This window comes from Sebastes umbrosus, chromosome 23, assembly GCF_015220745.1.
Source record: "Sebastes umbrosus isolate fSebUmb1 chromosome 23, fSebUmb1.pri, whole genome shotgun sequence".
Taxonomy (NCBI): Eukaryota; Metazoa; Chordata; class Actinopteri; order Perciformes; family Sebastidae; genus Sebastes; species Sebastes umbrosus.
This window is the reverse complement of record NC_051291.1, coordinates 813,647-826,133: the sequence shown is the minus strand read 5'-3', so window position 1 is coordinate 826,133 and position 12,487 is coordinate 813,647. Positions and strand designations below refer to the sequence as shown.

Here is a 12,487-nt window from a genome sequence, read left to right as displayed (position 1 = left end):
GAGGTTAGACAATGACCTTGAATAGTTGAGGTTAGACAATGACCTTGAATAGTTGAGGTTAGACATTGACCTTGAATAGTTAAGGTTAGACATTGACCTTGAATAGTTGAGGTTAGACATTGACCTTGAATAGTTGAGGTTAGACAATGACCTTGAATAGTTGAGGTTAGACAATGACCTTGAATAGTTGAGGTTAGACAATGACCTTGAATAGTTGAGGTTAGACAATGACCTTGAATAGTTGAGGTTAGACAATGACCTTGAATAGTTGAGGTTAGACATTGACCTTGAATAGTTAAGGTTAGGCTTTGAACTTGAATAGTTAAGGTTAGGCTTTGACCTGGAATAGTTAAGGTTAGGCATTGACCTTGAATAGTTAAGGTTAGACATTGACCTTGAATAGTTAAGGTTAGGCATTGACCTTGAATAGTTGAGGTTAGGTAATGACCTCAGTTAAGGTTAGGATAAGTCGTCGGGCAGCGAGCCTCACAAGGCTTTTCTGCAACCTACAGTATACGTCTCTCATTTTAATAATTTATGGAAATAAATAAAAGCAAATCAGAGTGTGTGTATGAGAGAGGTTTTCTTGCTACAGTTATTGAACATTTCATATTACAGGCTGAAGCCTGAAATAAAGCGTGCCTATTCCGCACCGATGAGAAGATAAAGTCACAGCAGTAGAACTGAAATCAGCAACTCTGTGTTCAGCGCATTGTTGTCATGAGCTGAACGCCTCCAACACGACCACCAGAGGGCGTGAGAGTCCTAACAGTCCTCTCTGAAGGAACCTGATCAGCTGATTGTTCCTCTGTTCTCAAGATGTTAAATGTTTGACCTCATCTCATTGTATGAATATCAATCAGCATTTTTCCAAAAGAATTTAGGCTTTTCAGACATAACCTTTTGACCCCTGATTGTCCCTTAAATGTCATTTAAAGTACCTTCAAAAGTTATAGAATAGTTTTCTACACTATATACAACATTGTTATCTGTTGGGTCCCATTGTGTTTAATGATACTAATGTACTTCCTGCAACCTGCAGCAGCAGCACATCAAACACTGTTTGTACAGACTGTGGTGCTCACTTTGTGCGTTGGGCCTCCCTCCCTGCAGAGCAACACATCACACAAATTAAAATATAATAGAATGAAACACAGTTTTCTGAGTAATAACTCTTCCGAGTCCGTCCTTCCACTGCTGCTCTTTGCAGCCAAACTGGAATCTGGATTGTGCGCAATTACGCAAATCAGCCCTGTTTCCATCTCTTTCTTGATTTTATCCTATTATTATTATCATCTCATATACTGGATGAATGATCCCAGCAAAGCAAACTGAGCTGGAAACATTTCCCAGAAGAGCTGATGAGCTGATTTCATTTCAGCGCCACCAGGCCAGCGGACAGCTTCGCAATTTAAACAGCAGCAGAGACGCACACGGCTGTGATTGGCTGAGAGCCTGCAGGGGCCAGGAGGTCACCTGGTGGGAATATAAAACCAGGTCTGATAGGACTGGACGTGATAATACCTGCTGAGTTTAGGTGAACATAAACAACTTGAGTCTGCACAGAGAGAGAGGAACATGAGACTCGTGGCTCTGGTTGTGGTGTGCGGGCTGATAGTTGGTCAGGATGGAGGGAGCACGGCAGCAGCTCTGCCCGGATCTGACTCTGCACAGAGGACACCTGCAACAGGTGAGACCAACCTAATGAATGATGAATGTTAACTAAAAGATCTGGTTTTATTCTCTATCTCTTTATTCTTTATTAGGTACTTGAATATTTTCTTTTTACGCCAATTTCTACCACAGTACACGTCAAGGGGAAATATTTTAGGATACGTTTTAATCCACTACAGATTACAGTTGAGAGATATAGTTACTTTAATTATGATTTTACATATACGACCAATTTATGAAATCTACAGTCTAGTTAAAATCAGCAGTAAAATACTATAGTAATAATCCCATAAAATTGTAGTAATGATGATAATAATAATAATAATAATAATAACAATAATAATAATAATAATGATAGTTATAATAATAATAATAATAATAATAAAAAGACTCTTCTGGTCCTGCCCGAACCTCAAGACATTTTGGTCCGAGATCTTCAACACACTTAACGTAGCATTTTATTCTATTCTATTAAAATGTTATTATTTTAATACAATCTGCTTATTTTGTGTAGTTTCTTTTTTTTTTATTTCTATTTTTATTTCCTTATGTTTTATTTATATTTTATTATCTTAAATACTCATCTCTTATTGCTTTCTTATTCAATTAACTTTTATAGTGGTTGTTTTGGTGTATTAGTTTCTAAATCCATTTTTAACACTCTATATATTTATCATCCAGCATTTTGAATTGCGTTTGACTTGTTTGAAAGGTGCTATATAAATAAAGTTTGATCGATTGATTGATTGATTGATTGATTGATTGACTTTGCAACATGTTCTCGCCTTTACCACCTTGTTGGAGACTTATTCTGTTTAAATGGAAACATGTTCTACCTCCGACTCACAGTAGGTGGGTGAAAAATACTTTACTGTCCGTTGGTTTGGAGAAACTTAGATTTTCCCTTAACTTTTTAAGGGAAAATCCATTTGTTTTGTTGGATTGGCGTTGTTATTATTTTAATCTCTTTTTTTTCCTACTTTATTTTTATTTTATTTTATTTATTTAGTTTTTTGTGTGTGTATATGTGAATATTGTATGTGTTTTTATTATTTCATGTGTTTCTAATTTTGGTGTCATTGCTGCCTTAAGTCTGGTCACTATTAATGTTATATTGGTTATTTCCTTTATTGTTGGGGTGGGAGGGAAAAATGGATGAAAAATAGAAGACTACTTATTTGCTCTGTAATTCATATGCCTTTCAATGTTCTTCCAATTAAAAATAATATTTTAAAAAATAATAATAAGACTCTAAAGTGGGACATTCTCCACAATAAGTAATTTCATGAATATATGCAGGACTATAATATACTCAGCGGGTAAAAAGTAAAAACATTTCTTGAGGGTTGTGCAATAGCGTCATGTTTTTTATCTTTTATTTATTATGTTTTTATATAGTTCTTGTGCAATATGAGTAATGTGCAATATATGTTGTTTGTGGTTTACATTGTTTGTGTGGGGATTGTTGTTTATTTCTATTTATTGATGCTGCTGTGGAGGCAGCTGATGGTGAGCAGCGCTGAGTCCAAAACTAATTTACCCAAGGGGACAATAAAGTGTATCGTATCGTATCGTGTCGTGTCGTATCGTGTCGTATCGTATCGTATAAAACAGGTAAAGACATCTCTGGTTCTGAAACAGCGTTGGGAACCAAAGATTTAAATAAAACATGTGGTTTGGCTGCAGGTGCATGTATTCAGCTGTATCCAGCTGTGGGCTGATGTTTGCTGCTGTCGTCCTCAGGATCGGTCCTGTCTGCGCTCACGAGAAGAACCGCAGGAGAGTTTTTGGCGGAAGACTCCAACCCGTGTTTCTCCCTGAGAGAGAACGAAGACCAGCGGCAGCTTCTGTGCAACGACCGCAGGAGTAAGTTCAACTTCAACCCGTTCGGCCTGCGCTTCGGGAAACGCTACGACGGCTACGTTTACAGGAGAGCCGTTAAAAGAGCCAGGACAAACAAACTCTCACCCCTTTCTCTCTTCTCGCGAGAACTGGAGGTGCCTACTTGAAAACAAAAAAAAAATGTGTGTGTCGTTCTCTGAGGACTTGTCTCCCATCGATCAAAGGTCAACATGTGAAGTGTCTTTCCATTTGTGTTTTAAAAAAAGATAAAATGTTTCTGTGAATAAAACTTTTGTACCTCGACTGTGAAATTCTTTTTACGAGAGGTAAGAAAACCCTTCAAAATACATTTAGATAAGGAAACATAACGCCTCAGACATTAACATGTTTGCTCTTAGGGATCTCAGTATTTTAGAAATCCAATATAAATAGTCGAATAGATTTTTGTGATGTCATTAAAAACGCTCAGTTGTAATTTTCTGCAGTGACTTCATCCAACCATAAGATGGCACCGCAGTGCCTTTTTAAATGACACTATACAGACAGGCATGTTTATACAAAGTACACAAGTAAAAATACAAATAATTATTAGAAAACTAATATTGAACTACAATAGAATATTTGTCAAATAAAAAAATGTAAAATATTATATAACAGGTAACATGTTCACCAAACAACTCTTCATAATGACACACTTTTTGTTTGTGGGTGCTCTTAACCCTCTTCCTACCAACATATTACAAATACAAATAAACTACTGTAAGAAACAACCATTATAGCAAAATATTAACTTATTTCTTCTCAAAACATTATTAGTTATGTACTTAATGTCATCTGAAGGAAAAAAAACCCACAGATTATTATTATTTTAGGGGTTAATTTGCATATTGTGTAAAAAAAAAATAGACAGAGCACATGAGGAAATCTGTGTCACTGATAGTGTGTAATACTTTAAATTAGGACCCATGGCAAACATGAACTCAATAAATAGTTCCATCTATTAAAACTGCATAGGTGAAATTTTACATTGGAATGTTTTAAAAAATAGAAATAGAAAACAATGAACAACACATTGATTGACAAAGTCGTGAAAAATTGGAATGAATAAAGCACCATGTGAGATATAACAGAAGGTAAACCTCTGGGGTCTGCGGGGACGCCAGTTGGCAGGATGTTGAGGAATTTATGTAAGTTTAACTCTATCAAATAGAAAATATAGAAGATGTAGACAAAATGAGCTCCATGTATTTGGAATTCACCTATTAAGAGCCTGATATTTACAAGAAAACACAAAGAGGTAATGTTACCTTTAAATTCAGTTGTGGCTTTTCCTAACAATTGCAACACAATGCCGTGTTTATTATTTAAAAGTAGATAAACATACATGTCATCAATATTAGCTAATTTGTTGAATCTGTTACGTTCCCCCGCCTCCCAGCCAGGCTGATTATCAACAGCTGAGGGTGATCACAGCTCCTCCATTTCCAACTTCTACATACGAATGGCCTGCTCATTTTCCTACTGCATTCTCAACTGCTCAAATTTTATTTGCTGTAACTTGAGCTTCACATCCAGCTGTTTAAGCTTCACTTCAGTATCAGAATCATCATCCTCATCTTCCTCCACATTTTCTAATTAAGCCTCAGTATCAGAAACTTCAGTGAGGATCTGCTTTTCCACCAAACCAGTAATTATACAGCCTGTTTCACAGCATCTTTTCTACTTCCCACTGACACTGCGACGCCGTACTGATGAGCAATTTGGATTAGGTCTGCCTTTCTACATGAATTGACCGCCTCCCAAGTGGGATTCTCCACACTGAACTCCAAGGTTTGTGCAGTGAACTATTATTTCAAGAGCGACAAACAAAATATACCTGCACAAATAGCAGGTTTACATTTAAATCCCGGATGAGCCCCCAATTGTTACATTTCGCCCCCAAAAAAACAAAAACCAGACTGACAGGGGTTGCTACTAGGAAACTAACAAAAAATAAACTGCACACAGAAATAATAATAAAAAGGTCTGTTGGGTTTTAAAAGGAGACTGAGGGAATATAACTCCCCACATCCGCCCACTAAATCTACCAACAATGAGACCAACAAAGAAGGTATCAGACCCAAATGAAATGTAAGTTGGGAGTCACAGAGGGGGGACACAAGATAGAAGTAGATGCTGGCTAAAGATGTGCACACTCAAAATCGAAACCCCACAAAACACATACAACCCAACACAAACCCAGAGAGCCAACTGAAGGTGTTGACCCTCTGCAGACACACAACCAACTGAGCAGCCAACCAGCTGATATAGCCTCCCAGCCAGGCTGATTATCAGCAGCTGAGGAGGATCACAGGTGATGAGAAAGGAGAGAGAGAAACCTGCAGAACCAGATCTGGCATGATCCCTCTGAACAGAACAGATCTCAAAAGATAGTTTCCTTAAAATGGATCCGTTATCTTTATTCCACTCACTTTTAACAACAGGACTGTGTTATAGTGACATTAACTCTTTTGTACATGTAGGGATGGCCTTGGTTTATAGAAATACATTCTTAAGCTTGGAAGAATGTCTTCATATTTATATTTAAAGATGTCAGTATGTCAGTAACAGAGTGATCCCCCTATGTGTTCTTATAGTCGACAGTTATATAAATGTTGTGTTTCTGATATAAAACGTGCAATTGGAACTTACGTTGGAGATATGGAACCTCCTAATCTTTTAAATACAAGTCAATTCATTTGATCTTATAGATGCAATTCAAATGAATAAATCTAAAAATGTCCAATCCTCCTTCTGTTCTCTCTGAGTACTTCTTTGTGCAGTGGTGTCTTATTGTTTTTTACAAAAGAAAGATGAATGAGCAAATAATTAATCTCCCCTCACAGGTAGCATCATTAACAAAGGGTGACAATATTTGAGGAATTTTAGAAAAAATAAAACACTCACGTACACACACTATCCTTCATCAGGTTCAGATTTATTAAGTTACACACAGCACAAGGTCAGACAGTAACAAACTGATGTTTCAAAGACGAGTTTCCACTCCTCTCCTGCTGCTCCATCTCCCTTTGCTACAGTAACACTCAGCAAACAGGAGGGGAAGAAAAATCCACCTTCACACGTCACGACTTCACCGTGTGTTGACTCAGTGTCTGTCGGCTGTAGAGTACCACTTTGAGACGAAGGTGGGAGGAAACAGCGACTTTTAGGGTGTTTCTCCAGAGACATTTAGGGTGTTTCTCTTAGTGATTCCCTGCAGGGAACTAAAGGAACGACTCAGTGCAGTAAGTGGTGTCGGGGGAACAGTGACGGTTTGAGCTTTTGGAGGGTTGTGCTTCAACTGGTCCGGCTGAAAGACTACAGTAACACATGTCAGCTTACATCTCTTAACACAAACACAGTAACTTCAGCCTACTAACTGCTGGGGAGTTCATTGTTTTTAAAGGAGCATACCAGTGTTTCTTAGACTTAAAGGTGATTGACAGGAAGTAGATGGTGACATAATGCAGCGCTGACATTAAAAACAGGCTGGATGACGTACTGTATGTAAAACTGAAATTCTCACTGCTCGCACAATCTTTGAAACTCACTGGTATTCTCCTTCAAAATAAGAGCGGTACAGTTTAAGACACAGGGGTTGTCATAAAAGGAGTGTGCTTTTGTCGACGGGATTCTGTGCATCACGGGTATCATGTGCGGGTGTGTTCAGACGTCCTTGAGGTCCTTCTGGATGCCCCACAACGTGTCGGCGCTCTTCCTCAGCTGGCCCACCTCGGCGTCCGTCAGGGTCATGTTGATCACGCTGCTCACGCCGGTGCTGTTCAGCACGCAGGGCAGAGACAGGAAGACTTCCTCACTGATACCATGCATGTCCTGAGAGAAAAACACACCCGTTACATATATAAATATATATACAGAGTTAGGTTGAGCAGGCAAAAAGAAACACACAAGCTTTAACGAAACAAAACACAGTATATAAGAATCATCTGATGGCCTCAGAGGACAACAATGTCTGCGTCAAAAACTGTCAGAAAATTATATATTATAGGTCCCATATCGTAAAAAGTGAGATTTTAATGTCTTTTATATTATAAAGCAGGTTTAAGTGTTTTATAAATACTGTTAAACTATCAAAACGCTCAATATACGGAGAAATACACACAGCCCGTATTCAGAAATTGTGCGTTTGAAACAAGCCGTTAGGATTTCTGTCCATTTGTGATGTCACAAATCCACAATATTTAGATCATTAAACGGTTTTTAAACGTAAACATTCTAAATGTGTCCCAGTTTATTTCCTGTTGCAGTGTATGTAAATAACTTCAGCTGACAGGAAGTAAACATGGACCCAAGCTGTTGCCTAGCAACGCAATTCCGTTGCAATTCCGTTGAAATGCACTAAAATGGAGCGTTTCAGACAGGAGGGTGAATACAGGTATATTCAGGCAGACAGTATGAGGAAAATAATGTGTTTTTTTAACATTACAGCATGTAAACATGTTCTAGTAGAAACACTAAATACATGTATGAACCTGAAAATGAACATGATATGGGACCTTTAATATTTTGTTCCACTTTCACAGAGTAATTTGTTTTAACCATCAGTCTTGATCGTAACTACTATGAATAAATATTCATCCATTTTCATAATTTCAGCCCTTTAAATGCCAGTTTGTTTACATGATGCAACTGTTTTTTTTTACAATGCAATTTTAACTTTTGTGCAGTTTAAATTTAAATTAAATTAAAAAACACTTCAACTACTTACTGACCTTGACCATGGTGGAGACAGGATGGACCCGACTCATGTTCTTGACGATGCTCTCCGTCAGGTCCGCCACGCTCAGACCGATGGCCCAGTTGGTGTAGCCTTTCAGCTTGATCACCTCGTAGGCGCTGCGACACAAAGCAGCACATCTGTTAACATCTGTACAGCAGCTGCGTGTGTGTTCTACTAGTCTGATCTTACAGAAAAATTACACATATTTTAATAGATATATATTTACTAGCAACCATCTTGTATCGCCCTAGCAACCACCCAGGACACCATAGCAACCACCTTGTAACATACTAGTTTATATAACTCTGTAAAAAACGGACCCAAATTACATCTGTGTGTATTTTCAAGTGATGATGTCAGTATATTTACACAGGCTGTTGTGCCATCATGATTATGAAAAGTGGTTTTAAGCTGACTGATTGGTCTTTAATGTGCAATGAATGACTGTCTTTGATGCGCAGCCCATAATGCATCTGAGCCTGAGCTCTGACAGGCTGTTAGTGAGCCCCCCCCGGGGCCACTTGAACTAAAACTGTAATCACTCGTGGCCTCAGATAACAGAAGCACTCACAGCTCTCCCACCGACAGACATGTTAAATAACGACAGAGAGTCAATGACGGTGTAACATGATAGCGGTTATCGGTCCATTTAATCATCTTAAATCTTCTGGTCTCGTGTTTTATCTCCGTTACCGGCCATGACAGGATGCAGTCTGTGCTCTGAGAATTAAAACGTCCAGCTGTGTCTCCTCATCTAAACTGGATTAAAGGTGCAGCGTGTGAGGACAGACTGTATGAAATATGGACGTAGTCTCCGTGACGTCACTCGTAGGTTTCTGAAGAGAAGCTCAAAGTGTGTGTGCTCCCACCGTCACCATCTTGGGTCGAGTTGGGAAGATGGTTAAGGGTTAAGCATCGATGTTGAATTGCAGTTTTGACAGGAAAAAGAAGACGTGATCACGTATCACCAGTTGTGGCCTCCCTCCACTGGCTTCCTGTCTGTTTCCAGATTGATTCTGAGATTTTATTGCTTGTTTTTAAGGTTTTAAATGGGCCGGCGAGTTTTTGTCAGATTTTGCAATTTGCGGGTTACCTTCTAGAGACGACTACCGTCTTGGCAGTGACGATGCAGCCTAACTACCAGCTAATCAAAAAATGGGTAAAGAGGTGGATCGTCACCTGACACAGCAGAGCAGACAGATACCAGCTAGCGACCTGAGACGGCACTCACCTGTCACTCCCTCACTAATTAACTAACTAACCAACTAACTAACTAACTAACTAACCACCGTACAGTTGATCGAGGAAATTATCTATAGAGACAAAAACTGATTTTTGTAGCAGGCTGTAAACATGTTTATTTATCTGCTGTAAGGTCGGGCGTTTTAACGTGGAGGTCTGTGACTTTCGGTGAGGTTGCAGATTGCAACCAAACGATACTTCTCCCGTGTGTCGAGCCTGCAGGAGAACAATGGTGGCCGACGCAAAAAAAACCCACAAACGTCCCTCTCTAGAGCCAGCGTTTGGTTCGTGTCTTGTCTTCTCTCAAAGGTATCACAGGTGCTAAAGTGGAACAGGCTTAACAGGAAGTGACATCAGGGTTTTGGCTCTTGATAGATATCTTTGTGACTGAGATGAGATTATTCCAGTCTACTGGATGTTAAACTGGATGTTTAGTTTAGTTACTCCAAACATTAGAGATTTAGATTTAGATATCAAGTAAAGTTTTCTTTTCTTATTTGGTCTCTCTGGATAACCAGCCGTACCTGTCCACTACAGCTTTGTGTGTGGCCTTCCACTGCTCCTTATCACCATCAGTTCCAATATCAGGATTCAGCTTCTGCAGGTTGACACCTGCCACGTTAGCTCCGCTCCACACCGGCACTGGAAAAACAAACACATATAGAAGTTAATACTGCACTATGTGAGATATTCAAGTCATACTACATTCACTTCTTCAGTGCCGCCTCACACAGAGAAACTACCCGACGAAGCCCTCCAGACAACATATCTGACATGAGTGATAATAAAATAAGAATAATGAACCCACCGCTGGTGTCTCCGTGCTCTCCCAGCACCCAGCCGTTGAAGGAGCTGGCGTGGATGCCGAGGCGTTCGGCCATCAGGTAGCGGAAACGGGCCGAATCCAGGTTGGTGCCGCTGCCGATGACGCGGTGCTTGGGCAGGCCGCTCAGCTTCCAGGTCACGTAGGTCAACACGTCGACTGTGGAGGAGTTATGTAAGGGATAATGAACGACGAGGTGTCCATTATCGGGAATTAATAGAACTTTGCGGAGGACGGTTCTGGTCGCCCCGTAGTCCATTAAGTAAAGGATAATGTACAGCAAGCCGGTCATTGTTGTGAAAGAATCCCCAACAGGGCGATGCTTCTGCGGAGGGGTCTCTCATCACCCTGAAGGGGATTCTTTCACAACAATGACCCGCTAGCTGTACATTATCCCACTTATTACACGGCCACTTACTTAAGAAATCAATATTTTGACACAAAAACGGTCCGCCAGAGTCCGACATCAGAACTGCGCCCATAGCAACGGTCTGTTATACATAGCAACGGTCTGTTATACATAGCAACAGTGTGTTATAAGTAGCAACAGTCTGTTATACATAGCAACGGTCTGTTATAAGTAGCAATGGTCTGTTATACGTAGCAACGGTCTGTTATACGTAGCAACGGTCGGTTATACATAGCAACGGTCCGCAGAACGCTGTGATTGACCAATCAGAATCGAGTATTCAACACAGCCGTGTAATATTTCCTGATAATGGACAACTCGAAGGGCTTGGTCCTGCATGGTCACTTACCAAAGAATAAAAAATGAAGACCATTCATTTATATTTTCATGTGTTTTTCACAAGCCATAACTCTGTTTCCCTGGTGAAACCTGAAGGTTTGCTAATACCTGGAACAAGCAGCACCATCCCATAAGGTTCTTATGCAATGGAAACGTTGGTCACTGCTCCAGTAAATAGGACGGACCTTAGATACAGCTTGGTAACGGGAGAAAGCCCGTTTGTAGTCAGCTCATTACGGCAGGATCAGTACGTTCAGACGGGTCGTGCAAACAAAGATGACAATAACGTGTGTTTCGTTGTATTCACCGGGGTTGGAGACCACGATGAGCGTGCAGTTGGGGCTGTACTTGATGATCTGAGGGATGATGGCCTTGAAGACGTTGACGTTCCTCTGTACCAGGTTAAGGCGGCTCTCGCCCTCCTGCTGGCGAACGCCGGCCGTCACAATGACCAGGCGAGAGTTGGCCGTCACCGCGTAGTCTGGGAGGACGAGGAGAGGAAGTGAGACGAGATCTGATGAGTGATTGTCTGGAGACATGTGCGTGTGAGCAGCAGGTAATATACCGACCTTTGTCAGCAACTATCTTGGAGGTCTTGAGGAAGAGGCTGCCGTGCTGCAGGTCCATCATCTCTCCTTTGAGACGATCCTCCATCACGTCCACCAGAGCCAGCTCATCACACAGGTCCTGTCCAGAGGACGGAAGACGATGATGGAGGAGTACTGTTTGTCAGCAGGGTTGGCAGTAATGATGCATTTTATAACACTGACTTTTTATTTTTAAATGAAAATATGACAAATTTCAAATACAGAGCAAAAGATTTCAGTTTCATACGTCCAGACCTGAGCTTCTACAGTTTGTGACTCACGTCTAATAAAATGTGCTTCTTGTTATGAGAGAGTTCAGCCCATCGTGTCTTACCCGCAACAGGATGCTGATGGCGCAGGCCATGCCCACCTGGCCCACTCCGACCACGGTCACCTTGTTCCTGGGGGGCTCAGCGGGGCTGCTGGCCAGAGGGCTGATCAGCTTCTGCAGCACTGAGGACATGTTGACGGCTGCAGGGAGACACAGAGAAGACATCAGCACAGCAGTCTGCTTCAATCTGTCTGAACGAGTCATTTAGCGCCATAAACAGCCTCCGATACAACAACCAGTGTACCTCAATGCTGTAGTGTATCAACACACAGGTCAAAGGTCACAGAGAACGGATCAATAAGGAAGCGCTGGGTCAGTCTTGATGAAGAGATAACAGCTCATTCATTTCATGGACCAATTTTCTAATTAATCGAAATTAATTTCAACTGTTAAAGGGCCTATTTGTAACTTCTTAAACGTATATATATATACACATATATACATATATATATGTGTATAT

The 12,487-nt window shown here is 40.5% G+C and overlaps 2 protein-coding genes across 3 annotated transcripts in view; one reads left to right on the top strand and one right to left on the bottom strand.

Annotated features, from left to right (window-relative positions):
* The first annotated feature begins 1,486 nt into the window (after positions 1-1,486).
* Positions 1,487-3,803, top strand: kiss2 (kisspeptin 2). Its single transcript, XM_037760824.1, has 2 exons — positions 1,487-1,690; positions 3,418-3,803. The coding sequence occupies exons 1-2, from the start codon at positions 1,579-1,581 to the stop codon at positions 3,681-3,683; spliced, it is 378 nt and encodes a 125-aa protein (XP_037616752.1). The 5' UTR covers positions 1,487-1,578; the 3' UTR covers positions 3,684-3,803.
* Positions 3,804-6,474: 2,671 nt separating this feature from the next.
* Positions 6,475-12,487, bottom strand: part of ldhba (lactate dehydrogenase Ba) — a 9,856-nt gene continuing 3,843 nt past the window's right edge. For both annotated transcript variants that reach the window (XM_037761135.1, XM_037761133.1), the window contains 7 exons: positions 12,031-12,167; positions 11,679-11,796; positions 11,417-11,590; positions 10,347-10,520; positions 10,063-10,180; positions 8,289-8,412; positions 6,475-7,389 (listed from right to left, as the gene is read on the bottom strand). In XM_037761135.1, the coding sequence (XP_037617063.1) occupies positions 7,222-7,389; positions 8,289-8,412; positions 10,063-10,180; positions 10,347-10,520; positions 11,417-11,590; positions 11,679-11,796; positions 12,031-12,159 (1,005 nt within the window). In that variant the 5' untranslated portion in view covers positions 12,160-12,167 and the 3' untranslated portion in view covers positions 6,475-7,221. The remainder of the gene's footprint in view (positions 7,390-8,288; positions 8,413-10,062; positions 10,181-10,346; positions 10,521-11,416; positions 11,591-11,678; positions 11,797-12,030; positions 12,168-12,487) is intronic.

Bases quoted from the DNA above. Each gene is read 5' to 3' on its own strand.
- kiss2 (XM_037760824.1), top strand. From the start codon at position 1,579: ATGAGACTCGTGGCTCTGGTTGTGGTGTGCGGGCTGATAGTTGGTCAG. The intron at 1,691-3,417 runs GTGAGACCAACC...TGTCGTCCTCAG, and splicing joins ACAGAGGACACCTGCAACAG to GATCGGTCCTGTCTGCGCTC.